The sequence below is a fragment of the Somniosus microcephalus genome, chromosome 13 (assembly GCF_052327205.1).
Source record: "Somniosus microcephalus isolate GS21.2 chromosome 13, FLI_Smic_1.0, whole genome shotgun sequence".
NCBI classification, from domain to species: domain Eukaryota; kingdom Metazoa; phylum Chordata; class Chondrichthyes; order Squaliformes; family Somniosidae; genus Somniosus; species Somniosus microcephalus.
In genome coordinates, this window is record NC_140999.1 from 72,106,161 (window position 1) to 72,133,276 (window position 27,116).

Below are 27,116 nucleotides of genomic sequence, written 5' to 3' on the forward strand. Positions count from 1 at the left end.
AACTCCCTATCCGCCCTGAGGACCGCCAGTATACTGCCTTCGAGGCAAACGGCCGCCTCTACTACTTCCTTAGGGTTCCCTTCGGCGTCACCAACGGGGTTTCGGTCTTCCAAAGGGAGATGGACCGGATGGTTGACCAGAACGCGCTGCAGGCCACCTTTCCCTATCTGGATAACGTCACCATCTGCAGCCATGACCAGCAGGGCCATGACGTTAATCTAGAGAAATTCCTCCGTACGGCCCAGCGGCTGAATCTAACATACAATAAGGAGAAATGTATGTTTCGCACCACGCGCCTTGCCATTCTCGGCTGCGTAGTGGAGAATGGAGTCATCGGCCCCAACCCCGGCAGAATGCGCCCCCTTATGGAGCTCCCCCTCCCCCACTGCCAAAAAGCACTGAAGAGATGCCTGGGGTTTTTCTCTTACTATGCTCAGTGGGTGCCCAACTATGCGGACAAAGCCAGACCCCTCATCAAGTCCACCTCCTTCCCCCTGACATCAGAGGCGTGTGCAGCCTTCACTCTTATTAAGAGTGATATTGCGAAGGCCACAATGCACGCAGTGGATGAGTCCATTCCTTTCCAAGTGGAGAGCGATGCATCCGACTTCGCCCTAGCTGCAACCCTTAACCAGGCGGGGAGACCCGTGGCCTTTTTCTCAAGGACCCTCCAGGGCCCCGAGATTCGACACTCCTCTGTCGAAAAGGAGGCCCAGGCTATTGTGGAAGCGGTGCGACACTGGAGGCATTACCTGGCCGGAAAACGATTTACCCTTCTCACTGACCAGCGTTCAGTTGCTTTTATGTTCAATAATAAGCAGAGGGGCAAAATCAAGAACGACAAGATCTTGAGGTGGAGAATTGAACTCTCCACCTACAATTACGATATCTTGTACCGGCCCGGGAAACTCAATGAGCCCCCAGATGCTCTATCACGAGGTACATACATAGATACATAGATACATAGAAGATAGGAGCAGGAGTAGGCCATTCGGCCCTTCGTGCCTGCTCCGCCATTCGATGAGATCATGGCTGATCCTTTAATTCAGTATCCCGTCCCCGCCTTCTCTCCGTAACCCTTAACCCCTTTTGCCCGTAGAAATATATCTAATTCCCTCTTAAATATATTTAATGAGCTGGCGTACACTGCCCTCTGTGGCAATGAGTTCCACAGGTTCACCACTCTCTGAGTGAAGAAATTCCCCCTCATCTCTGTCCTAAATGGTTTAGCCCTTATCCTTAAATTATGTCCTCTAGTTCTGTTCTCACCCGCCAAGGGAAACATTCCTTCTGCATCCAGTCTGTCTAGACCTGTCAGAATTTTATACACTTCTATGAGGTCCCCTCTCAATCTTCTAAACTCCAGTGTGTACATCCCTAAACTACATAGTCTCTCCTCATAGGTCATTCCCGCCATTCCTGGTATCAGCCTGGTGAATCGCCGCTGCACCCCCTCCATGGCAAGAACATCCTTCCTCAGATGAGGCGACCAAAACTGTACACAGTACTCGAGGTGTGGTCTCACCAGTGCCCTGTACAGCTGCAGCAAGGTATCCCTGTTCCTGTATTCTAACCCTTTTGCTATGAAGGCCAGCATACCGTTTGCCTTCTTGACCGCCTGTTGCACCTGCATGCTCGCCTTCAGTGACTGGTGTACAAGAACACCCAGGTCTCTCTGTACTTCCCCCTCTCCCAATCTATTGCCATTTAAATAATAATTTGCCCTCCCGTTCCTGCACCCAAGGTGGATAACTTCGCACTTGTCCACATTATAGTGCATCTGCCATTTATCCGCCCAATCGCCCAGTCTGTCCAAATCGCTCTGGAGCTTCCTGGTCTCTTCCTCTGAGCCCACCCCCCCTCCTAGTTTAGTGTCGTCTGCAAATTTGGAAATGCTGCATCCGACTCCCTGATCCAGGTCATTAATGTAAATTGTGAACAGCTGGGGGCCCAGGACAGATCCCTGTGGTACCCCACTTGTTACTGCCTGCCATTCAGAAAATGAGCCGTTTATTCCAACTCTCTGTTTTCTATCTGACAGCCAGTTCCCTATCCACGCCAAAACTTTCCCCTTTATCCCATGAGCCTCAATTTTCCATGCTAATCTTTTATGTGGGACCTTATCGAAGGCCTTTTGGAAGTCCAGGTACACCACATCTACTGGCTCTCCCCCATCTATTCTACCAGTTACTCCCTCAAAAAATTCCAATAGATTAGTCAAGCACGATTTACCCTTTGTAAATCCATGTTGACTCTGTCCTATCCTGTCCCCATTTGCTAAGTGCTCCGCTATTTCATCCTTAATGATGGACTCCAGCATTTTGCCCACAACTGATGTAAGGCTTACAGGTCTGTAATTACCTGCTTTTTCCCTACCCCCCTTTTTGAATAGTGGGGTAACGTTAGCTACCCTCCAATCCATCGGTACTGTTCCCGAGTCTAATGAATTCTGAAAAATCATCCTTAGTGCATCCGCTATCTCTAGGGCCACCTCCTTCAGTACCCTAGGATGCATGTTATCAGGCCCTGGGGATTTGTCCACCTTCAATCCCTTTAGCTTCCTTAACACCATATCCTTAGAGATATTGATTTGCGTCAGTTCCTCCTTTGCCAATGTCCCTATTTTTCCCGATATCCCAGGGAGGTTTTTTGTGTCTTCCTTCGTAAAGACTGACCCAAAGTATGCATTTAGTTGATCTGCCATTTCCTTATTTCCCATTATATATTCCCCCGTATCTGACTGCAATGGACCAACTTTGGTTTTCACCAGTCTTTTCCTTTTGATATACTTATAAAAGCTTTTGGAGTTAGTTTTTATATTTTCCGCCAGCTTGTTTTCGTAAGCTATTTTGCCCCTCTTGATTATGCCCTTTGCCCTCCTTTGCTCTATCTTAAACTGTTCCCAATCTTCCGCTCTGGCGCTTTTTTTGGCTATTTTATACGCCCTATCTTTGGATTTTATGCTGTCTCTAATTTCCCCTGTTATCCACGGTTGAGTCACCTTTTTAGATTTCCTTTTATGCCAGATTGGTATAAACAATTTTTGCAATTTTGTCATTCTATCTTTAAATGTTTGCCATTGTTTATCAACGCGCAAGTTGATAGACTGCGGACCCTCCACAATGACCTCTGCCACCCCGGGGTCACCAGATTCTGCCACTTCATTAAGGCCTGCAACCTGCCCTACTCCATCGAGGAGGTCAGGACTATGACCAGGAACTGCCAAATCTGTGCCGAATGCAAACCGCATTTTTATAGGCCAGACAGAGCAAGCCTGATCAAGGCCACTCGCCCCTTCGAGCGCTTGAGCATCGACTTTAAGGGGCCTCTCCCTTCCTCTGACCGCAACGTGTACTTCCTCAACATAGTTGATGAGTACTCCCGTTTCCCTTTTGCCATCCCTTGCCCAGACATGATGTTGCCTGACCTGCTGAGTTTTTCCAGCATTTCCTGTTGTTATTTCGGATTTCCAACATCTGCAGTATTTTGCTATCATGACCAGTACCACGGTCATCAAATGTCTGAATGACCTCTTCGCCTTGTTCGGGTTCCCTAGCTATATACATAGCGACCGGGGCTCATCTTTCATGAGCGACGAACTTCGTCAGTACCTGCTCGCGAGAGGTATTGCTACGAGCAGGACCACCAGCTACAACCCCCGGGGGAACGGCCAGGTGGAAAGAGGGAACGCAACGGTTTGGAAGGCCGTCCTCTTAGCCTTAAAATCTAAGGGCCTTCCGACCTCTCGCTGGCAGGAGGTCCTCCCTGCGGCGCTCCACTCCATCCGGTCACTGCTTTGTACTGCCACTAATGCCACCCCTCATGAGCAAATGTTCGTTTTCCCCAGGAAGTCCACATCGGGAACCTCGCTACCGACATGGCTGACTTCTCCTGGGCCCGTCCTACTGCGGAGGCACGTGAGGACCCATAAAACGGACCCCCTGGTCGAGAGGGTGAACCTCCTACACGCCAACCCCCAGTGTGCCTACGTGGCATACCCAGACGGGCGGGAGGACACGGTCTCCATACGAGACCTCGCACCCTCGGGCGCCCCTGAATCACCACCGTTATTCTCCACCACTTCTCCCAACCCTACCCCTGTAGACAGCATGCTGGAGCCCCAGGACCCTTCGTTGACCACTCAGACACCAGATTCGACGTTGGATACCGCACCACCGCCGCCGCTGCTACGACGATCAGGACGGCATACAAGGCCTCCTGATAGACTTACCTACACGAACTTTTAGTGCACTTTACCCCGCCGGACTCAATTTTAAACAAGGGGTGAATGTGGTAAACCACTGTTACCGTTTTCATTGTTGTTCACTGTTGTTCACTACTGTTATCGTTATTGCACATTGTTACCTCTTGCTACTCACTGTGTACCAATGCATGCCTCAGCTGGCTCCACCCATGGCTCCGCCTACATGACCTGGTATAAAGGTGGCTGCTCGGCAACCCACTTCCTTCTTGGAACCAGTCGTCCACGAGAGGCATGCTCTGTTCTTTAGTTAATAAAAACCTTTTCATTACTATCCTAATTCATCGCTTTTTATGGATTAATTGATAAGCGTATCACTAACGTTTTGTACAGCTCCATCATAACCTCCCTGCTCTTATATTCTATGCCTCGGCTAATGAAGGCAAGTATCCCATATGCCTTTTTAACCACCTTATCTACCTGTCCTGCTGCCTTCAGGGATCTATGTACATGCACACCAAGGTCCCTCTGATCCTCTGTCCTTCCTAGGGTCCTACCATTCATTGTGTATTCCCTTGCCTTGTTAGTCCTCCCAAAATGCATCACCTCACACTTTTCAGGGTTAAATTCCATTTGCCACTGTTCTGCCCATCTAACCAACCCATCTATATAAGAACATAAGAACATAAGAAGTAGGAGCAGGAGTAGGCCATACGGCCCCTCGGGCCTGCTCCGCCATTCAATAGGAGCATTGGCTGATCCGAATCTAGACTCACGTCCACTTCCCTGCCCTCTCCCCGTAACCCCTAATTCCCTTATCTGCTAGGAAACTGTCTATCTCTGTTTTAAATTTATTTAATGTTGCAGCTTGCACAGCTCTCTGGGGTAGCAAATTCCATAGATTTACTACCCTCTGAGTGAAGAAGTTTCTCCTCATCTCAGTTTTGAAAGGGCAGCCCCTTATTCTAAGATTATGCCCCCTAGTTCTAGTCTCACCCATCAGTGGAAACATCCTCACCGCATCCACCCGATCAAGCCCCCTCACAATCTTATATGTTTCGATAAGATCGCCTCTCATTCTTCTGAACTCCAATGAGTAGAGTCCCAACCTACTCAACCTTTCCTCATACGTCAACCCCCTCATCTCTGGAATCAACCGAGTGAACCTTCTCTGAACCGCCTCGAGAGCAAGTATATCTTTTCTTAAATATGGAAACCAAAACTGCACGCAGTATTCCAGGTGTGGCCTCACCAATACCCTGTATAACTGCAGCAAGACTTCCCTGTTTTTATACTCCATCCCCCTTGCAATAAAAGCCAAGATTCCATTGGCCTTCCTGATCACCTGCTGCACCTGCATATAACTTTTTGTGTTTCATGCACCAGGACCCCCAGATCCCTTTGTACTGTAGCACTTTGCAGTTTCTCTCCATTTAGATAATAACTTGCTCTTTGATTTTTTCTGCCAAAGTGCATAACCTCACACTTTCCAACATTATATTGCATCTGCCAAATCTCTGCCCACTCACTTAGCCTGTCTATGTCCTTTTGCAGGTTTTTTATGTCCTCCTCACTCACTGCTTTCCCTCCCATCTTTGTATCGTCGGCAAACTTGGATATGTTGCACTCGGTCCCTTCCTCCAAATCGTTAATATAGATTGTAAAGAGTTGGGGTCCCAGCACTGACCCCTGCGGAACACCACTAGTTACTGATTGCCAGCCCGAGAACGAACCATTTATCCCAACTCTTTGTTTTCTGTTAGATAGCCAATCTTCCACCCATGCCAGTATATTACCCCCAATCCTGTGATTTTTTATCTTGATCAGTAATCTTTTGTGTGGAACCTTGTCAAATGCCTTTTGGAAGTCCAAATACACTACATCCACTGGTTCCCCTTTATCCACCCTGTATGTTACGTCCTCAAAGAATTCGAGCAAATTTGTCAAGCATGACTTCCCCTTCATAAAACCATGCTGACTCAGTCCTATTAAATTAAGTTTATCCAAATGCTCTGTTACTGTTTCCTTAATAATGGACTCTAACATTTAGCCAACCACAGATGTTAGGCTAACTGGTCTATAGTTTCCAGCTTTTTGTCTACTTCCCTTCTTAAATAAGGGTGTTACATTAGCAGTTTTCCAATCTGCCGGGACCTTTCCTGAGTCCAGGGAGTTTTGGAAAATAATTACCAATGCAGCCACAATCCCTACCGCCACTTCTCTCAAGACCCTAGGATGTAGGCCATCAGGTCCGGGGGATTTATCCGCCTTAAGTCCCATTATTTTACTGAGTACCATCTCCTTAGTGATTTTAATCGTGTTTAGCTCCTCCCCCCCCCCCCCATTGCCCCCTGTTTGTCCAGTGTTGGGATATTTTTAGTGTCCTCTACTGTAAAGACTGATACAAAATATTTGTTCAGCATCTTTGCCATCTCCATGTTCCCCACCACTAGTTTCCCGGTCTCATCCTCTAAGGGACCAATGTTCACTTTAGCCACCCTTTTTCTTTTTATATAGCTGTAGAAACTCTTGCTATCTGTTTTTATATTTTTTGCTAGTTTACTTTCATAATCTATCTTCCCTTTCTTAATTAATCTTTTAGTTATTGTTTGCTGGCTTTTAAGTGCTTCCCAATCTTCTATCCTCCCACTAGATTTGGCTACTTTATATGCTCTTGTGTTAAGCTAGGTGTTAATCCAATACTGCTGTACCAATGATTCGCAAGGCATGATGGACTACTTGACATGCAGTGAATAGTTTAAATGTAAAAACTGATGCAGGGCTGTGGGAATGCAGTACAAATAGATAAGAAAGGACAAGAACAGAATGTTTAGATAACTGATGGAGACAGTCTCATGGTCGAATTTTGTTGAAAGTTAAAAGTGAATTTTAAACAGAGCTCTGTAAAAAGAAACAAATGACTTGTGCAGCGTGTGATCGCCTAGTTTTCTGTATTCTCATGATGACTTGCAATTTATGAAAATGTATAAATATTGTAGCCCCGTGAGTCTAAGGGCGCACTCTAGAGGAGACTTCCTTGTGTGCAAACACAAAGGGTTTCTCAGAGTGAAGTCCAGTACCGGTTACCGGAATAAAACTTTACTTATTTTACAGTTTCTGACTTTGTGTATTACTGAGAAAGTGACAATAGACTGACTGGCGTGTTGAGTCTCCTAAAGCAGCAAACCTTGATTCCCCCAAGTTTGGGGTTGATCCTCCTCACAGAAGCGAGGGGTTAACAATTCTGGCGACGAGGATGGGATTCCAAAGCACTTCGGTCCAAATCACAGCGGTCTAGGCTGATGAGTCACTTTCGGATGATTGAGCAAATCAGTGGCCACAGGTAAGATTTTTACCTTTTTGCTCTGTCTGTTACGAAGTGACTTGGCGCATTCGCTATGATTCTGGCCTTGTGCCGACAGAATCTTTAGGTAAGAATTCGGGATAACACACTTTCTCAAAGTCAGAAATGTTAGGTTAAAGTCCTTTGGGTTCAAGTCCCATAAAGTTTTAGGTTAAAGTCCTTTGGGTTCGAGTCCCATAAAGTTTTAGGTTAAAGTCCTTTGGGTTCGAGTCCCATAAAGTTTTAGGTTAAAGTCCTTTGGGTTCGAGTCCCATAAAGTTTTAGGTTAAAGTCCTTTGGGTTCGAGTCCCATAAAGTTTTAGGTTAAAGTCCTTTGGGTTCGAGTCCCATAAAGTTTTAGGTTAAAGTCCTTTGGGTTCGAGTCCCATAAAGTTTTAGGTTAAAGTCTTTTGGGTTCGAGTCCCATAAAGTTTTAGGTTAAAGTCCTTTGGGTTCAAGTCCCATAAAGTTTTAGGTTAAAGTCCTTTGGGTTCGAGTCCCATAAAGTGTGTTATAGAGGTTATATTCCTTTGGGTGAAAGTCCCATAAAGTGTGTTATAGAGGTTATATTCCTTTGGGTGAAAGTCCCATAAAGTGGGGAGGGGGTTAAGCGCATTAAACCGGTTCGCAAGTACGTACTCAAATTGGGAAAAAATCAAGTACGTACTAAGAGTGGGAAAATGGGGGTAGGAAAAAATAAGAGTGGGGAAAATGGGGGCAGGAAATATAATAATTGAACAAAATAAGAAAAAAGGGGAAAAAAGATAAACTTAAAGTTTTACCGACATGGAAGTTATTAACATCTGTGCCGAGACAAATAAAACACAAGATTTGCTGAATGAAAGGATCCTAAAAAAAAAAAGGCTGGAATTTCAGTTTGTGTGAAAGTGTGTGTTAAAGTATGACTGTTTTTCTGACTATGAATGTTTAAGAAGTTACAGTATTTCTTTTGTCTGAAAAGTCTGTCTTTAAAAGAAAGACTCTGTTATGTGTGTTTTAGCTCCACCCACTTCTCTGTGTCAAAAGCATTTTGATTTGATTTTGGAAGTTTTAAGAATGTGCGAAAAGATTGTGCCCCAAGAGAAAAAATCTTTGAACTACAATTTAAAAGTGATGGGCCTAGAAATTCAGTATAGCCACTTTTGGGGCGGTAAAGTCGGGCGGGTGCTAAAGTTAGCGCCCGCTGGAAAGTGGAGGCCACTTCGCCGAAATTCAGTAGCTTTGGCCAAGGAGTTTGGGCGAGCGCTGAAACTGGCGTTGCACTTCTATCTTTAGGCGCTAAGCCGGCGGTGCGGACTGATAACGCCGAGGCCGGGCGCAGCGTAGGTGCGGTCATGTTTTGATTGACAGCAGACACCCTGACGCCGGCCAGCTCTTAAAGGGGGAAGGGTCGACTTTGTCTGCAGCCACGCCCTGGATAGTGGAGCCCTGCAGCTAGGCCTGAACACTGCTGGTGGACCCAAATAGCGCCTGAAGCCATGCAGAAGGCCCGTGAACGAGCGCAGCGCTTCTCAGAGCATGCTTTGAGGGTGCTGCTTAGGGGGTTGGAAAAGAACAGAGAGATCTTGTGCCCGGACAGTGGCAAGAAGGCTCCCAGGAGGCAGTACAGGAGAGCCTGGAGGGAAATCGCCCTGAGGGTGTCAGCCAACAGCGATGTCCCCAGGACTGCTGACCAATGCCGCAAGAAGTACAACGACCTCAGTCGGTTGGTCAGGGTGAGTACCCTTTCCAGTGTCCTCCTCATCCTTGCATGTGCACCTCACATTATGGGCAAAGGGACCTCAAAGGCCTAATGGCCAGCCCTCCTCCCGCAGCTATGGCACTGGCATGATCATCAATAGCACTCTCTGCACTTAACACACTGGCCAAGCTATTCGACCATGGGAGGCAGTGCACACAACAACAGGGCACCACACTGTACTTAGAGGCCGTCCTTTCTCTTGCAGGCCAAGCTGGCGCGGAATTTGAAGAGCCAGACTGTCACCGGGGGAGGCCGTCCCCAGTTCCAGCAGCTCAGTCAGCTGGAGGAGAGCGTGGCTCGACTCGTGCGTGGCCGGGTGACTGGCCCCGTTGCTATTGGAGATGCCGACCCTGTGCTGGGACCCAATGGTAAGGACATGACCGTTTGGACCTCTCTGGTTCCCCTTGCGCTTCAGATCTACATCCTTTGCCACTGTCCCACCAATGCGCATAATGGCACCACTCATGCCTCCCTCGCTGACGCCCTGTCCTCACTCTAAAGCTACTCTTGTGCCTTCCTGCTTTCAGCTGGTGAGGAGGAGGTCCCTGAAGCTGAGAGTGCCAGTCCCTCGGAAGAGGAGGACGACGAGGACCAAGAGGAAGGCGGCACATCGGGGGAACCCTCATCCGCGCCAGGGGATGGCAATGGAGGGGACACGTCTTGCCTGGAGGAGAGCCAGGGGGAAGTGTTGCAGGGGGGTGTAGCTCCTGGGCCCAGTGGCGTCCAGGCACGCGGGAAGGGTCGGGCAGCACGGCTGCCTTCTCCCCAGAGGGGGGAAGTGTTGCAGGGGAGGGTAGTTGCTGGGCCCAGTGGTGTCCAGGCACGCGGGAAGGGTCGGGCAGCTCGGCGGCCTTCTCCCCAGAGGGAGAGTCCGCCCTCCAGTCCGGAGACGGTCCTCGCCCAGGAGGTGCGCCTCCTTGATGAAATGTCCGCGGCCTCGGAGCAGCGCCACAACGAGTTCATGGGGGTTGTGGGACAGTTGCCTCAGGCCATTGAGTCCCTGGCTCATAGTGTGGCCAATTTCGGGGACTCACAGGCCAGGGGTGTCGAGCAACTCGCGGCAGCACAGGCCAGGGGTGTCGAGCAACTCGCGGCAGCACAGGACGCGAGTCGCGAGTTCATGAGTGGTGCCGTCCAGACACTGGCTGATCTGATGCGGGCACAGACCAGGGCAGTTCGCGCACTCACTTCTGCCACACTCGCTGTGTCACGGAAGCATCGCCAGGGCACCCGCCACCCTGCTGCAGCACAGCGGTCTGGCCTTCACCAGATTGCAGCGCTTGCTGCAGTGCCAGGCCGGCCGAGTGCCAGTGTCTCTGGCGACCAGCGAGCGCCTGGCATCAGCCAGCTTGCCCCCATTGCTGCAGCTGCCACTGCCACTCCCCCAGCCAAGGTGCGACGAGCTGCTGGAGAGACTGTTGCTGGCCAGCCACAGCTGCAGCAGTCAGCAGCCCGCCCCTCCAGGGCCGGACCTCGTCTAGGCCGACCCCCAAGGGTATCTGCCGTCACGCATTGTGCCCCTCAGGAGCCTTCCCCCAGCCTTGCAACACCCACAGGGCCCAGGTTGAGGCGGAGCAACAGGTCGGGCAGGGGCCGGAGAAGCCTGCACAAGGACTCGCCCTCTCGGCACACCAAGTAGAGTCTGTTGCCAACTGTTTTTTTTATATGGGGGTGTTTGTGTTCTGGAGGGGGGGGGGCTTATTTTGGTAAGGCCGAAGATGAAGGCAAATGTTTTTTTATATGGGGGTGTTTGTGTTCTGGAGGGGGGGGGGCTTATTTTGGTAAGGCCGAGGATGAAGGCCAATTGGAAGGACAATTTTTGTTATTCCTCCCCAGGTTGTGGGAGTGAGATATGTTTTTGACTGTTTTTTGGGGGTCTTGTCTGTTTTCCTGTTTCATGTGGGAAGGGCCCTGAGTTTGTTAAATAAAGCTTTTTATTTATTCAGCTTGTCCAGGTGTCATGTTTCAAGTGGTTGTTGCGTTAACCGGCTGAGGGCTTGCGGAGCGGCTGCATTCAGGTGTGTTCATTGCCACAAGCCATTCCCTGACAGGGGGCCTAGAAGTGTCGTTCAACAAGCCGCCGGCGGACGGCCCTTGGACCTTGTGGCTCCCTCCTGGGCTGGTACTCCTCCTCCTCCTCCTCCTCCTCCTGGTCCTCCTGCTCGTCCTCCTGAGGTGGTGGTCCAACGCGAGGTGGCAGTGCCTGAGTCCTGCGGATAGCCAGGTTGTGCAGCATGCAGCAAACGACGACGAACTGGGAGACTCTATCCGGCGAATACTGTAGAGATCCGCCGGAACGATCCAGGCAGCGGAACCGTTGCTTGAGGACGCCAATCGTTTGCTCTATGATGTTCCTTGTGGCTTGATGGCTTCCGTTGTATGCCTCCTCCGCAGGGGTCCTGGGCGCGCGGAGCGGGGTCATGAGCCATGTACACAAAGGGTAGCCCTTGTCCCCAATAAGCCATCCCCTTGGTGGAGGCTGTGCCTCGAACATGTCAGCCACAGTAGTCTGGCGCAGGATAAATGCATCGTGGCTGCTTCCTGGAAAGCGGGCATTGACAGCTAGGATGCGCTGCCTGTGGTCACACACCAGCTGTACATTGAGGGAATGGTAGCCCTTCCGGTTGCGGTAATCCTCGGCATTGTCGATAGGTGCCCGCATAGCCACATGCGTGCAGTCAATGGTGCCCTGCACCATGGGGAAGTCGGCGATCCTGGCAAATCCGACTGCACACTGCTCCTGCCTCTCTAGGGTCATGGGGAAGGAGATGAATTGGTGTCTCCTTGCGAAAAGGGCATCGGTGACCTGCTGGATGCAGCGATGCATGGCGAACTGGGAGATGTTCGCTATGTCCCCAGCAGCGGCTTGGAAGGAGCCGCTTGCATAAAAGTTCAGAGCCACCGTGACCTTCACTTCCACCGACAGAGACGTCCTGCACATCAGCTGTGGACGCAGATCTCTGTGAAGCAGCTGGCAGATCTCTGCAACCACCTCCCTTCTGAAGCGCAGCCTCTTAACACAATGTGCGGCAGTCATGGTGAGATAGGACACCTGCTGCCGGTATTCCCTGAGTGGGTAAGGCCTACGTTGCCGACGCCTGATGGCCCCTCTGCGTCTAGGCATGGCTGGCCCTCTCACACAGCGTCTGCGAGCCCTTCGCACATAATGCTGGAACTGAGGGTTGGAACCCCATGCAGCCCCCATAATAAACTTGCAAACAGTGAAATCACAATGAGTCTAATTTCCAAGCTCTGGCCAGGAGCCAAAAATACCTCTCCTATGTTGTCCCAAATCAGTAAGGTCTGTTCCTTGGTCTCTGTCCAGAAATCCAAAGCACTAAAGTCATTGCAGCAAAATGGCTGGCCTTTATAGTTCAGTCTAAGTGCCCTTTAATTAGCGCTCCCCGAGGCCCGCAGGGCCTCTGCTGCGTTCCAGTTCACAGTTCTTAACAGCGCCACGCCCACATTGGGCGGGCGCCACTGAATTTCCGGTTTGGGGCGCACAAACAGCGTTGCACGACGAAATGACGTCATAAGCTGCGCGCGCAGCTGAGCGGGTGCAAACACTTTGCGCCGGCGCTAAATGTCAACTGAAGTTGGGCGTAGGCGCAGATCGGACTGCGCCCGGGCGCTAAGTGCCTAGCGCTGGAAATCTACCCCTCTTAAGGCGTTAACGGCTGGCGAACGCTACTGAATTTCTAGGCCATGGTGTGTAAAAACTGAGAGGAACAACAAAAGTTTGTTTTTCAAAAGATTAAGTTTCAGTCTAAGATTTAACCTTGGAGTCGCAGTTGCTATGGTGAAATCTTCTAAAGCAGTTTGATTTGATTTGTTTTGTGAAAGACTAATTTTCTCCAGTTATACTCAATGTTTTTACAGTATTTTGGAGAGACATCTGAAGAAAGGACAATAAGAAAATTAATATGACGTAATTTACTATTTTCTGCAAGAGTGTGCTATTTTGTTTTGTTTGTCTGTTCATAGTTTTACAAAAGATGGGCTTCTGCCTTAAAGTTACAGTTGCCAATGTGCTTGGAAGAAAATTAATTTGAATGTTTACAAGATCTGGAATAAATTGGAGTTTTGAGGTTAATTAACCTATTAAGACCAGACTTTCATTGTGCCCACGGTGAAATTCTGGTTGGTGTGAATTTGTGTAGACCGCATTGAATAATACTTAGCTTGTGAATTTTGCTCAATCCCGTCTTTGTCCATATTACCTCCGTGTTCATGTTTGGTTAAAGTGTAAAAACACAACTGTCTTTTTCGATCGGGAAAGTTTTTTTTAAGTTTACGTGAAGTAACGTAATGACGTGCATTTGATAATGTTTTGCTCCACCTTCTTAGAATCCTGCAAAGGAGTTAACCCAACTTTAGTATGAAGTTTAAAGATATTGGATGTTAAATAATTTAAGTTTCTTAATTTTAAGTTAATATTTCCCCAGTGACAGAAGGAATTTATGATTTGATAACTTAACCTTGGGCTCTGAGCAGAGTCACAATGGAGTCTCTTCTTTCTTTTGTTATATGGAAGTTACCTTGTAAACTAATTGCAGCACTTCTGTCACTAATGTTAAAACACTGTGTAAGCTACCTAGCCTGAGAATTACTTGTTTCTGAAATTGGAAATGGAGGATAAATTGATAGAAATGAAATTGAACATTGACAAAACCCGCCGGTACAGTAATACTGCTGTTTGGATTTTGGGGTCATTTTGAAATGACGAAATGGACTCAGGCACTATATATTGGGTTACTTTTGGGAAAATAAAATATCCTCTAAAATAATGATAAATAAAAAAGTGTTAATAACTTGGATCAAGTGAGAACGTTTGATCTATGTTTTCTATCTTAAATATTGTGCTGGACAGTAAAGTTTCTCCAGGACTCATGAATGAGATATGAATGGTAATTAAAGGAAAGTGATTGAGAGTGTAAGATGTAGTTAAGAATAATAAAAAACCTGCCGAGTGTGTGCTCATTCATCTTCAGTGTGCTGTCCCTTTAAAAGCCTGTGCTTCCCTCTTCGAGGTCACAGGCTGCGCGCTTTCTCTCTCTCTCTCTCTCTCTTTCTCTCTCGCGATCATGACTGCGGCTAGAAGTTGTGATTGAAGTTGCATGGTGCGTGTGTGTCAACTAATGTGCAATGTGCAATGAATTACGAAATGAGAATGTACCCGATGGCTGAGAAATCGGCTAAAGACGCGACGGCAGCTGTGGATAAAGTACAGCAGGATATGTTAATTACGAAACAAGCTTTTGAACAATTGCCATACGATGAAGCATCAAAGGATGATGAAATTATCACTCAAACATTGGTGAGATTGGGGGAATTATTGGCTTCAGCTCAGTCCCGGCAACAGCGATGGATTGTCAAATAGATACAAAATTCATTTTGAACCATTTGTCAAGTGGTATGTAGTATCAAAAGCAAAGATTCAATTTTGCAAAAAGCATGTAACATACTTAGGGCACATTCTGACACCAGATGAAAAAGTCCTGCTCTCAGAAAGGACCCAAACAATATCCCAACATCCGGAACCTACCACTAAAAGAGGAATACGAGCATTTTTAGGATTAATAAATTTCTGCAGGACAGATGGATACCAGAAATCACTAAACATACGAGGCCCCTAACTATACTAACAGGATCACAGGTTAGAGAACCGTTCGTTCTATCAGAAGCACAAAGAGATGCGTTCAATTTTTTAAAACAAGCCTTAAGAGAGGCCCCGCCCTTAGGAAGACCAATGTATGATAGACTATTTAGGTTGTATGTGACTACTACCGATTACTGAACAAATTATCCACACAGCACATGACGTCGGCAAGGATAAGTAGATATGAGATTAACCCACAGAACATGTAGGTGAACCAATACATGACTGTGTAACAAAAATTGAGACCCAAACAATAATCAGACCTGATTTAAAGGACGTGCCTTTGAATTCCCCAGACCATGAGTACTTTGTGGATGGATCAGCCTCTAGATCAGATACAGGTGAAGGACAGATAGGATACGCAATTATAGAATCACCAAATGTGGTAGAATCAGGTAAACTTCCAAAACATTGGTCAGCATAGAAAGCAGAATTACACGCACTAGCAAGAGCATACGAATTATCAGAAGGGATGAAAGTAAATATTTATATGGACTCGAGATATGCCTTCGGATTAGCGCATGATTTCGGAATAATATGGAAAAGGAGGGGTTTTCTGACCACATCTGGAACTCCCATATTGAACCAAGTACAGGTAGAAAGATTAACACAGGCAGTATTACTACCCGGGGAATTAGCCATAGTAAAATGCCAGGCACACACACGGTTACATACACAGGTTGCCGAGGGGAATAGATTGGTCGATGAAGCAGCAAAATATGCCGCTATGTATGAGGACCAAAAACAAATGCCCCAGTTGGAACAAAAGGAGGGAGGGAAGTATCCCTCTTGTACGCCATCATTGGAAGATGTACAAAAGCACCAGGAGGATGCTCCTGAAAATGAAAAACAAAAGTGGATAAAAGAAAATTGTAAAAAGGATCCTTTGACACAACTACATGCCGACCCAAAGGGAAGGATAGTTGCTCCATTTGGAAAATTCTTGGTACAACCCAAATTGGGAAAAAGTGGCACAGCATACAATTGATCACTGTCTGATATGTCAGCAACACAACCCAGGAAAAGCCATACCAACAGTAACAGCAACAACTCCTATCCCAGACGGTCCCTTTTCAAATACTACAGTTAGATTTTGTACAATTAGAATCAGCTTATGGATATAAATATGTACTAGTTATCATTGATGTATTTAGTAAATGGATAGAAGCCTTCCCAACAAGGAACAATACCGCAAAGACTGTGTGCAAAATAATACTGAAAGATATTGTGCCAAGGTTCGGAGTGCCAATACAATTGAGTTCCGACAACGGACCACATTTTGTTGCAGAAATTAATGCTGAACTTTGCAATGTTCTCAATATTAGACAGCATTTACATTGCCCGCTCCATCCACAATCAGCAGGACTGGTGGAAAGGGCTAATGGAACCTTAAAACTAAAATTGGCCAAACTTTGTATAGAAACCAAATTAAAATGGCCAGAAGTATTACCAATGAAAGACAGGATTATCACCAGCAGAAATTATCTTCGGAAAACCTTTAAGAACCCCGTTCTCGGCTCCCATCCAAGACGACAGACAAATAGATATTCATGTAATGGACAATCAGATGATGTCTTATTGTATGTCACTAACCTCTGCTTTAAAGTTGTCTCATCAACAGGTAACAGCTGTTACTAAACCAACACCAGAGGACGCCTGTCATTGACTCAAACCGGGTGATTATGTTTTCGTAAAGAACTTCTACCGAAAAGGATGAGAACCCAGGTGGAAGGGACCCTATCAAGTACTGTTAACCACGCATACTGCAGTGAAGGTCGAAGGAAAGACAAAATGGATTCACGCTTCACACTGCAAGTTGTCATCACCGCTCTTGTCATAATGGACATAACCTTAACAGCGACAGAGGGACAATGCATCAATCGCTGCTCCAATCAGCATGGGTGCACTGAATTTTCTTGTGGATGGGGATGTCGTGACAATTTTAATATTAACCGAGGGAACTGCACGAATGGCTCTGCCAATGATGATAAAATTAAGGCATCCGCAATGTATTGTAAACAGGGACAGACTACATTGTGCACCTGTACCCAGAGACTTCCCACGGGACGCAAATGGTGTACCATAATTGACGAATGGTCAACCATCAGCACAACAGCCAGTCCAAGAGATAACACTCAGGAAAGGGGATACAACCAAGCAAAATATGAGTGCAGAGAAGGGTATAGAGCTAACGTACCAGGAATGGATAAAAACTGTGCTGATGTGAATGAATGTAAAAACATCACTAGATGCCCACTGGACCCCTTTCAGGTGGTGTTATCACATCAATTAAATTCTACAGGTCGGATGTGTGTAAATGTACCAGGAACATACTGGTGTCTATGCAATTTTACCAAACACTCTTTAAATAGAACTGGAAACTACAAAGGCCAGTATGATAGCCAATGTAACATCACTGTACATAAACCAAGATGGAAAAATTCTTATAATTTCCCAGGATGGCAGAATATGTATGATCCCGGAAGAAATTGGTCCCATAAGGACGTATATGTTTATGATCAGACCCACGTAAACGAGTGTTGTCATGGTCAGAATCGAGTACAGTTATCGGCACTAATAAATATAAATGGTTCCCTCATAAAAAGAGGAAGGAAACTCCTGGCATCTCAAGGAGAAAATCTATACCAGAAGTGGCTCGAGAGGATACAAAATATCTACAAAAAGGCACAAACTATAGAAAACCACCCATGGAAGAATAAATCAAAACTATGTACTCCAAGGCCAGTAGGAACGGCGGGAGGTTTCCCATTGATGGCAGTCACATCTGACGACTATCTGATATGCGACTTAATGCATAAACAAGCCAAACTTACATATGCTTCCGATAAAGAGTGCAACTTGACAAGGCACGAAATACAACCCTGGTCCAAAGAATATTGCACCGGAACCGATAACTGTAAAAAATGTACCAATGTAGAAGGTATATCTATAACAATCGTACCGCATTTTGAATGGTGCATGGAATCAAAAATTGGTGAAGTGGAGGTTGGGGCGCTTTCCCCCACATTTTGTGACATCATCATCTCCATAAATGGTAAAAGAGAGGGACAACACAACGAAATTATGTGGCCTACCAAACCCCATGATAATTCAAAAGGACATACCAAATGTCTGCAAACTTCAGAATGGAATCTAGAGAACCTAGCCAGACGATCATACCAGTGTTCTCTGAGAGCACTTGAAGTGACTATGTGGGTGTGCAATCATACTGGATACCCATATTTACCAAATAATTTTAAAGGAAGATGTGCTATAGCATTTATTGTTCCAGCCTTCAGACTTGAAGATGAAATTTCGAGTGAAGACCTAACCTACAGTCAATGGAAAAAAAGAAATTATGGGACTAATTTTGCCATGCGCAAACTCTTGGGCTCAGATCCTTTCAAAACACACCACCAAAACTGGTGGAACCGACTCCTAGGAACTTTAATATCATCTTACGGAGTAATGATGGCATTAGATGAAATAAGAAATTTGGCACAGGATGTGGAGGATATTGCCAGAGACATAGCCATGGCGTTGAAACTGATCAATAAGGAAATGGGCCAAATAAGAATCTTTGCCCTACAAAACAGGATGGCACTAGATTATGTTTTACATGCATAAGGAGGAGCATGCGCAGTTATCGGAGCAGAATGTTGTACGGGCATTAGTGATTTCTCAAAGCAGATCCAAAACGAAACTGATGAAATTGAAAGAAAGGGAAAGGAGGCCGGAGACATTGATCACACAACGGGAAATTGTGGATGGGGACCGTTGTGTTTATTAGATGGACTATTTGGAGGACTGTTTAGAACCATCTTGGAATGGGTCATTTGTCTGGTTGTCTTATATGTACTAGTCTCGGTGATAATAAACCGACTGATTAAGTGTGGATCAGGAGGTGAAAAGCAGATGGTTATAATCAATCAACCTCAAGGAAATGTCAATGTCACACAGGATTGGACTAGGAGTAACATGAAAGAGCTGCAAGAATTAGAGGAAGATGATAGCATTTACAAAGATTCGGCATAATACTAAGATAAAATGGGACAAGAATGGACCCAACCCCTGGACATTGATAACGGGTTACCTTTGCTTGATTGCATGCTTATATTGTATATTGCATTTACTTCCCAACTGAAGTAGGGCAACTGACTCGGATAACCATATATGCTGTATAGGTTCAAAGGAAACTATGAATGATAAAAATATAATCTTTAAACGTATATATGGAATAAGTGACACCCTGTCCAGTATGTAGAAAAAGGTCGAGGTTATCATGTAATGATAAAAGGAGGGAATGTTAAGCTAGGTGTTAATCCAATACTGCTGTACCAATGATTCGCAAGGCATGATGGACTACTTGACATGCAGTGAATAGTTTAAATGTAAAAACTGATGCAGGGCTGTGGGAATGCAGTACAAATAGATAAGAAAGGACAAGAACAGAATGTTTAGATAACTGATGGAGACAGTCTCATGGTCGAATTTTGTTGAAAGTTAAAAGTGAATTTTAAACAGAGCTCTGTAAAAAGAAACAAATGACTTGTGCAGCGTGTGATCGCCTAGTTTTCTGTATTCTCATGATGACTTGCAATTTATGAAAATGTATAAATATTGTAGCCCCGTGAGTCTAAGGGCGCACTCTAGAGGAGACTTCCTTGTGTGCAAAAACAAAGGGTTTCTCAGAGTGAAGTCCAGTACCGGTTACCGGAATAAAACTTTACTTATTTTACAGTTTCTGACTTTGTGTATTACTGAGAAAGTGACAATAGACTGACCGGCGTGTTGAGTCTCCTAAAGCAGCGAACCTTGATCCCCCAAGTTTGGGGTTGATCCTCCCCACAGAAGCGAGGGGTTAACACTTGTTTTCAGTCGGATACTATCCTTTATTACTTTACTAAGCCACGGATGGCTGTCTTTTCTTTTCCTCCCCTTTTTCCTCAGTGGAATATATTTATCTTGAAAGATGTGAAATATCTCCTTGAATGTAGACCACTGCTCTTGTACCATCTTACACTTTAATCTGTTTTCCCAGTCCACTTTAGTCAATTCTACTCTCATACCTTCTGAAATAAAGAATAGATTTGCCTTTCTAATCTAGGCTTTATTAACTTAAAAATCCTGTAGCACATCTTCAACACCCAGTCCCAACTAAAGGCTGGAAAGAACTGAATTTAAGATGGCCACCACAAATCACATGACATCAACTACCAATGAGATTACAGCATATATCCCAAGGCAGGAAACAAACAACCAATCACAATACTTCTTACTAAACATAAAGAATAATCACCACACCTTCATAGTCTCCTTTATTGAAGCTCAGTACACTGGTTTGAGATCCAACTCTCTCACCCTCAAACTGAATTTTGAATTCAACCATATTATGGTCACTCATTCCAAGGGGATCCTTTACTAGGACATTTTTTATTAATCCTGTCTCATTACACAGGACCAGATCTAAGATTGCCTGCCCCCTGGTTGGTTCAGTTACATACTGCTCAAGGAACCCGTCCCTAATATACTCTATGAACTCTTCCTCAAGGCTGCCATGCCCAATTTGATTAGTCCAGTCAATATGAAAGTTAGAAATCCCCCATGATTATGGCTGTTCCCTTATTACAAGCCCCAACTATTTCCTGATTTATACTCCGACCAACAGAGTTGCAATCGTCCTGTAGCCTGAGGCTTCCCTCCTCGCTATTTACCACTCCACCAATTTTTGTGTCATCTGCGAACTTACTGATCATACCTCCTACATTCATATCTAAATCATTAATGTACACTACAAACAGCAAAGGACCCAGCACCGATTCCTGTGGTACACCACTGGACACAGGCTTCCAGTCACAAAAACAACCTTTGACCATCACCCTCTGCCTCCTGCCACGAAGCCAATTTTGGATCCAATGTGCCAAATTGCCCTGGATCCCATGGGCTCTTACCTTCTTGACCAGTCTCCCATGCGGGACTTTGTCAAAAGCCTTACTGAAGTCCATGTAGACTACATCAACTGCACTACCCTCATCCACACACCTAGTCACCCCCTCGAAAAATTCAATCAAATTGGTTAGACATGATCTCCCCCTGACAAAGCCATGCTGACTATCCTGGATTAATCCTTGCCTCTCCAAGTGGAGACTAATTCTGTCCCTCAGAAATTTTTCCAATAATTTCCCTACCACTGATGTTAGGCTCACTGGCCTGTAATTCCCTGGTTTATCCCTACTACCCTTCTTGAATAATGGTACTACGTTAGCTGTCCTCCAGTCCTCTGGCACCTCCCCTGTGGCCAGAGAGGTTCTGAAAATTTGTGTCAGAGCCCCTGCAATCTCCTCCCTTGCCTCACACAGCAGCCTGGGATACATCTCGTCTGGGCCTGGGGATTTATCCACTTTTAAGCCCGCTATAACCGCTAGTACTTCCTCCCTCTCAATACTAATTTGTTCAAGTATATCACAATCCCCCTGCCTGATTTCTATGCCTACATCGTCCTTCTCCATAGTGAACACAGATGCAAAATATTCATTTAAAACCTCACCTACATCTTCCGGCTCTACACACAGATTGCCACTTTGGTCCTGAATGGGCCCTACTCTTTCCCTGGTTATCCTCTTGCCCTTAATATGCTTATAAAACACCTTGGGATTTTCCTTTGTTTTGCCCGCCAGTGTTTTTTCATGCCCCCTCTTCGCATCAGGTGTTATTCTTTATTTATTCATGGGATGTGGGCGTCGCTGGCAAAGCCAGCATTTATTGCCCATCCCTAGTTGACCTTGAGAAGGTGGTGGTGAGCCACCTTCTTTAACCACTGCAGTCCATGTGGTGAAGGTACTCCCACAGTGCTGTTAGGGAGGGAGTTCCAGGATTTTGACCCAGCGACGATGAAGGATCGGTGATATATTTCCAAGTCAGGATGGTGTGTGACTTGGAGGGGAACTTGAAGGTGGTGGTGTTCCCATGCGCCTGCTGCCTTTGTCCTTCTAGGTCGCAGGTTTGGGCGATGCTGCCGAAGAAGCCTTGGCAAGTTGCTGCAGTGCATCTTGTAGATGGTACACACGGTACGCCGGTGGTGGAGGGAGTGAATGTTTAAGGTGGTGGATCGGGTGCCAATCAAGCGGGCTGCTTTATCCCGGATGGTGTTGAGCTACTTGAGTGTTCATAGAATCATAGAATCATAGAAATTTACAGCACAGAAGGGGGCCATTTGGCCCATCTTGTCTGTGCCGGCCGACAAAGAGCTATCCAGCCTAATCCCACTTTCCAGCACTTGGTCCGTAGCCCTGTTGGTTACGGCACTTCAAGTGCATATCCAAGTACTTTTTAAATGCGATGAGGGTTTCTGCCTCTACCACCCTTTCAGGCAGTGAGTTCCAGACCCCCACCACCCTCTGGGTGAAAATTTATTTCCTCAAATCCCCTCTAAACCTCAGTGTTGTTGGACTTGCACTCATCCAGTCTTTGTAATTAGCTTCAATGGAAATGGCAAATAGTTAGCGCCATTTGCCCATAGCTGGCTGCCCGAAATAAGCGTGGATGGTGTAAATAGTGGGGCCTGTATTGCTTCACTACTTACACAGTAAGACCGTGATATCTCTGCTCCTCTCCACCCGTTCCTGCAGCCAATGTTCCATCTGCTGTAGTTTTGTTGCATCCAGGCCCGGAGGTGGGAGCGATGGGAATGGTTTCGATAAGTCACTCAATCTGATAAATCACACAATTACATTTAAAAGGCTGTGAGCTTTTGAGGAATGCGACAGAAATCAGGATTTTACCCACAGACATTAAAACGGTTTCATCGTGACATCCTGTTATGGTCCCTTATTTTGGAATGTATTCTCCTTTTCAATATTCTGCAATACTTTCCATACAAGGTGCCCCTTTAAAGAAAGATAAAAGACTTGTATTTCTATAACCCCTTTTACGATCTCGGGACATCCCAAAGCGCTTTACAGCCAATTAGGTACTTTTGGAGTGTAGTCACTGTTGTAATGTGGGAAACACGGCAGCCAATTTGTGCACAGCAAGCTCCCACAAACAACAATGTGATAATGACCAGATCATCTGTTTTAGTGATGTTGGTTGAGGAATAAATATTGGCAGAGCTCCCCTGGTCTTCTTCAAAATAGTGCCATAGGATATTTTATGTCCACCTGAGAGGGTAGACGGGGCCTCAGTTTAACGTTTCATCTGAAAAACATCACCTCCGACAGTGCAGCATCCTCAGCACTGCACTGGAGTGTTAGCCTAGATTTTGCGCTCAAGTCTCTGGAGTGGGACTTGAACCCACAACCTTCTGACTCAGAGGCAAGAGTGCTACCCACTGAGTCAAGGTTGACGCCTTTATAACCATAGGCTTGGACCATGTGTTTTCTTAATTTATTCTCGGGATGGCTAGGCTGGTATTCATTGCCCATCCCTAGTTGCCCTGAGAAGGTGGTAGTCGGACTTCTCCTTGAACCACTGCAATTTTTTGTAGCATTTTTGATACAACTGTGTGGTTTGCTCAGCCACTTCAGAGAGCAGTTAAGAGTCAACCATGTTGGCGTGCGACTGGAGTCATATATTGGCCAAACCAGAGGTCTCCTTCCCTAAAGGACATTACTGAACCAGTTGGGTTTTTACGACAATCCAACAATTTTATGGTCACTTTTACTGATTTTAATTTTACCAATTAAATACATACTTTGGTTCTGTCTTCACAAAGGAGGACACAAATAACCTCCCAGAGATGTCGGGGAACATCGGGTCTAATGAGAGGGAGGAACTGAATGAAATCAGTATTTCTAGGGAAATGGTGTTCGGGCAATTGACGGGATTGAAGGCCGATAAATCCCCAGGGCCTGATAATCTACATCCTAGGGTACTTAAGGAAGTAGCCCTAGAAATAGTAGTTGTATTGCTGGTCATCTTCCAAAATTCTATGGACTCTGGAACAGTTCCCATGGATTGGAGAATAGCTAATGTAACCCCACTATTTTAAAAAGGTGGTAGAGAGAAAACGGAGAATTATAGCCTGACATCGGCAGTGGGGAAAATGCTAGAGTCCATTATAAAAGATGTAATAGCAGAGCACTTGGAAAACAGTGACAGCATCGGACAAAGTCAACATGGATTTACAAAAGGTAAATCATGCTTGACTAATCTACTGGAATTTTTTGAGGATGTAACTGGTAGGATAGATAAGGGAGAACCAGTGGATGTGGTGTATTTGGACTTTCAGCAGGCTTTTGATAAGGTCCCGCATAAGAGATTAGCGTGCAAAGTTTAAGCACATGGGATTGGTGGTAAGGTACTGACTTGGATAGAGAACTGGTTGGCAGACGGGAAGCAAAGAGTTGGAATAAACCGGTCTTTTTCCGAGTGGCAGGCAGTGACTAGTGGGGTACTGCAGGGATCGGTGCTAGGACCCCAGCTATTCACAATATATATTAATGATCTGGACGAGGGAACTGGATGTAATAACTCCAAGTTTGCAGACGACACAAAGCTGGGTGGGTGTGTGTGCTGTGAGGAGGATGCTGAGAAACTCCAGTATGATTTGGACAGGTTGGGTGATTGGGCAGATGCAGTATAATGTGGATAAATGCGAGGTTATCCACTTTGGTGGCAAAAACAGGAAGGCAGGTTATTATCTGAGCGGCAATAGATTGGGAAAAGGGGAAGTGCAACGAGACCTGGGCGTCCTTGTGCACCAGTTGCTGAAGGTAAGCATGCAGGTGCAGCAGGCGGTTAAGAAGGCGAATGGTATGTTGGCCTTCATAGTGAGAGGATTCGAGTACAGGAGCAAGGATATCTTGCTGCAGTTGTACAGGGCCTTGGTGAGACCACACCTTGAGTATTGTGTGCTGTTTTGGTCACCTTATCTGAGGAAGGATGTTCTTGCCATGGAGGGAGTGCAGCAAAGATTCACCAGACTGATACTTGGGATGGCAGGAATGATGTATGAGGAGAGATTGGGTCGATTAGGCTTATATTCACTAGAGTTTAGAAGAATGAGAGGGGATCTCATTGAAACTTATAAAATTCTAACAGGACTAGACAGACTAGGTGCAGGAAGGCTGTTCCTGATGGCGGGGAGTCCAGAACCAGGGGTCACAGTCTAAGGATAAGGGGTAAGCCATTTAGGACAGAGATGAGGAGGAATTTCTTCACCCAGAGAGTGGTGTACCTGTGGAATTCTCTACCACAGAAGGCAGTTGAGGCCAATTCATTAAATATATTCAAGAAGGAGTTAGATATATTTCTTAAGGCTAAAGGGATCAAGGGATATGGGGAGAAAGCAGGGACAGGGTACTGAGTTCGGATGATCATCCATGATCTCATTAGATGGTGGAACAGGCTTGAGGGGCCGAATCCTGCTCCTATCTTCTATGTTTCTATGTTTCTATGGTACCAGCTTTTTCTTTCCAGGATTTATAAAACTGAGTTCAAATTCTCAAACTGCCATGTAGCGACTCGAACTCATGCTCTACTGGATCATTAGTCAAAGTCTCATGGATTTCTAGTCCAGTAACATAACCACTACACTATCGTAACCTGATTTAACCCAGAATTCAGGAAGGAACCAGAGCATGTTCACTTTATTAATAACCAGCTAACAGTGGTCAGTCCGAACATTATTTATTGAAGCTTTACTGCTCCACAGTTAGGACCGAGAGTATCTGACCAATTAAAGCAGTTTGTTCTCAGCACCGTCCATTATGAACAGATTCTCGGTAGAGAGACATATCCTAAAATTTCCCAAATGCATGGACTATTCTTGTCATGCTCCTTCTCCAGTCTCTGAGCCAGACAATCCTCAAGCCCACTCAGTGCAGAGATGATGGGCCGAATGACCTCCTTCTGTGCTGTAAATTTCTATGATTCTATGCTGACATTAGTGCAGTGGAGTGGACGCCACTGACCTCTGCCATTGATGCTGCTGGGGTCATCCTGGGTCAAGGCAGGGTCATCTCACTTAAATAATTTCAGCGGGTGCCCAGTAGAGAGGAGGGAAAGACAATGTGGTAGCACACTTGCCTCTGAATCAGACGGTCATGGGTTCAAGCATCACACCATGACTTGAGCGCATAATCTAAACTGACACTTCAGTGCAATGCTGAGGGAGTGCTGCACTGTCAGAGGTCTTTTGGATGAGACATTAAACTGAGGCCCTGTCTGCCCTCTCAGGTGGACGTACAAGATCTCATAGCCCTATTTGAAGAGGAGCTGGGGAGTTCACCCTGGTGTCCTGGCCAACATTGATCCCTCAACTAACATCACTAAACTAGATTAACTGGTCACTTTCCTTCACTACTCCACCCCCACCCCCCCCTCCCCCCCCCCCCCCCACCGCCTTTCCCTGCTTTTGTGCTTGCTTAGAAACTGTTAAATCTCTAACTTCTTCCAGTTCTGACGAAAGGTCATCGGACTGAAATGTTAACACTGTTTCTCTCTCCACAGATGCTGCCTGACCTGCTGAGTATTTCCAGCATTTTCTGTTTTTATTAGCTGATCCCTTCTCCCATTTGTAGTTTGTGGGAGATTGGCTGCTCCGTTTGCCTACATTACAGAAATTGCATTTCAAAAGCAATTCATTGGCTGTGAAGCACCTTGGGATGTCCTGAGGATGTGAAAGGTGCTATATAAATGCAAATTCTTTCATTTCTTAGCAACTTAAATCAGCACAGTTGAGACATAGAACCTGGGACATTCCTAAGTTATCTACTTCAATCCCATTCCCTGCCCTTTCCCCATATTCCTTTATATTCTTCCTTTTCAAATGCATACCAATTCCCTTTTAAATGATGTTATAGTCTCTGCCTCAGTAGCTCCTGTGGTAAAGCATTCCATGTTCTAATAACTCTCTGTAAAAAAAAATCTTCCAACTTCTCCCTTCATTCTTCTTGTGATAACCTTGAGTTTATGCCCCCTTGTTACTGATTCATGACAATCTTTCACCGTTTATTCTGGCAAAACCTTCTGTAATCTTGAACACCTCTATTTGATCATCCCTTTAACTTTTGTGTTCCAGTGAGAATAGTCCCAATGTTTGAGCCTTTTGTCGGAACTATAGCCTCTCATTCCCGATACCATCCTAGTGAGTCCTCGTGGTAACTTCTTCATTGCTCCAATATCCTGAGGTACTCCAGAACTGTACCCGATACTCCAACTATGGACCTAA

General features: G+C 45.9%; 1 protein-coding gene across 1 annotated transcript in view; it reads right to left on the bottom strand.

Moving 5' to 3' along the window:
• LOC147108414 (E3 ubiquitin-protein ligase TRIM11-like) overlaps positions 1 to 27,116 on the bottom strand; it is a 52,049-nt gene that overhangs the window by 13,945 nt on the left and 10,988 nt on the right. The window contains exon 5 of the mRNA XM_086005028.1: positions 22,527 to 22,654. Within this exon, the coding sequence (XP_085861154.1) occupies positions 22,527 to 22,654 (128 nt within the window). The remainder of the gene's footprint in view (positions 1 to 22,526; positions 22,655 to 27,116) is intronic.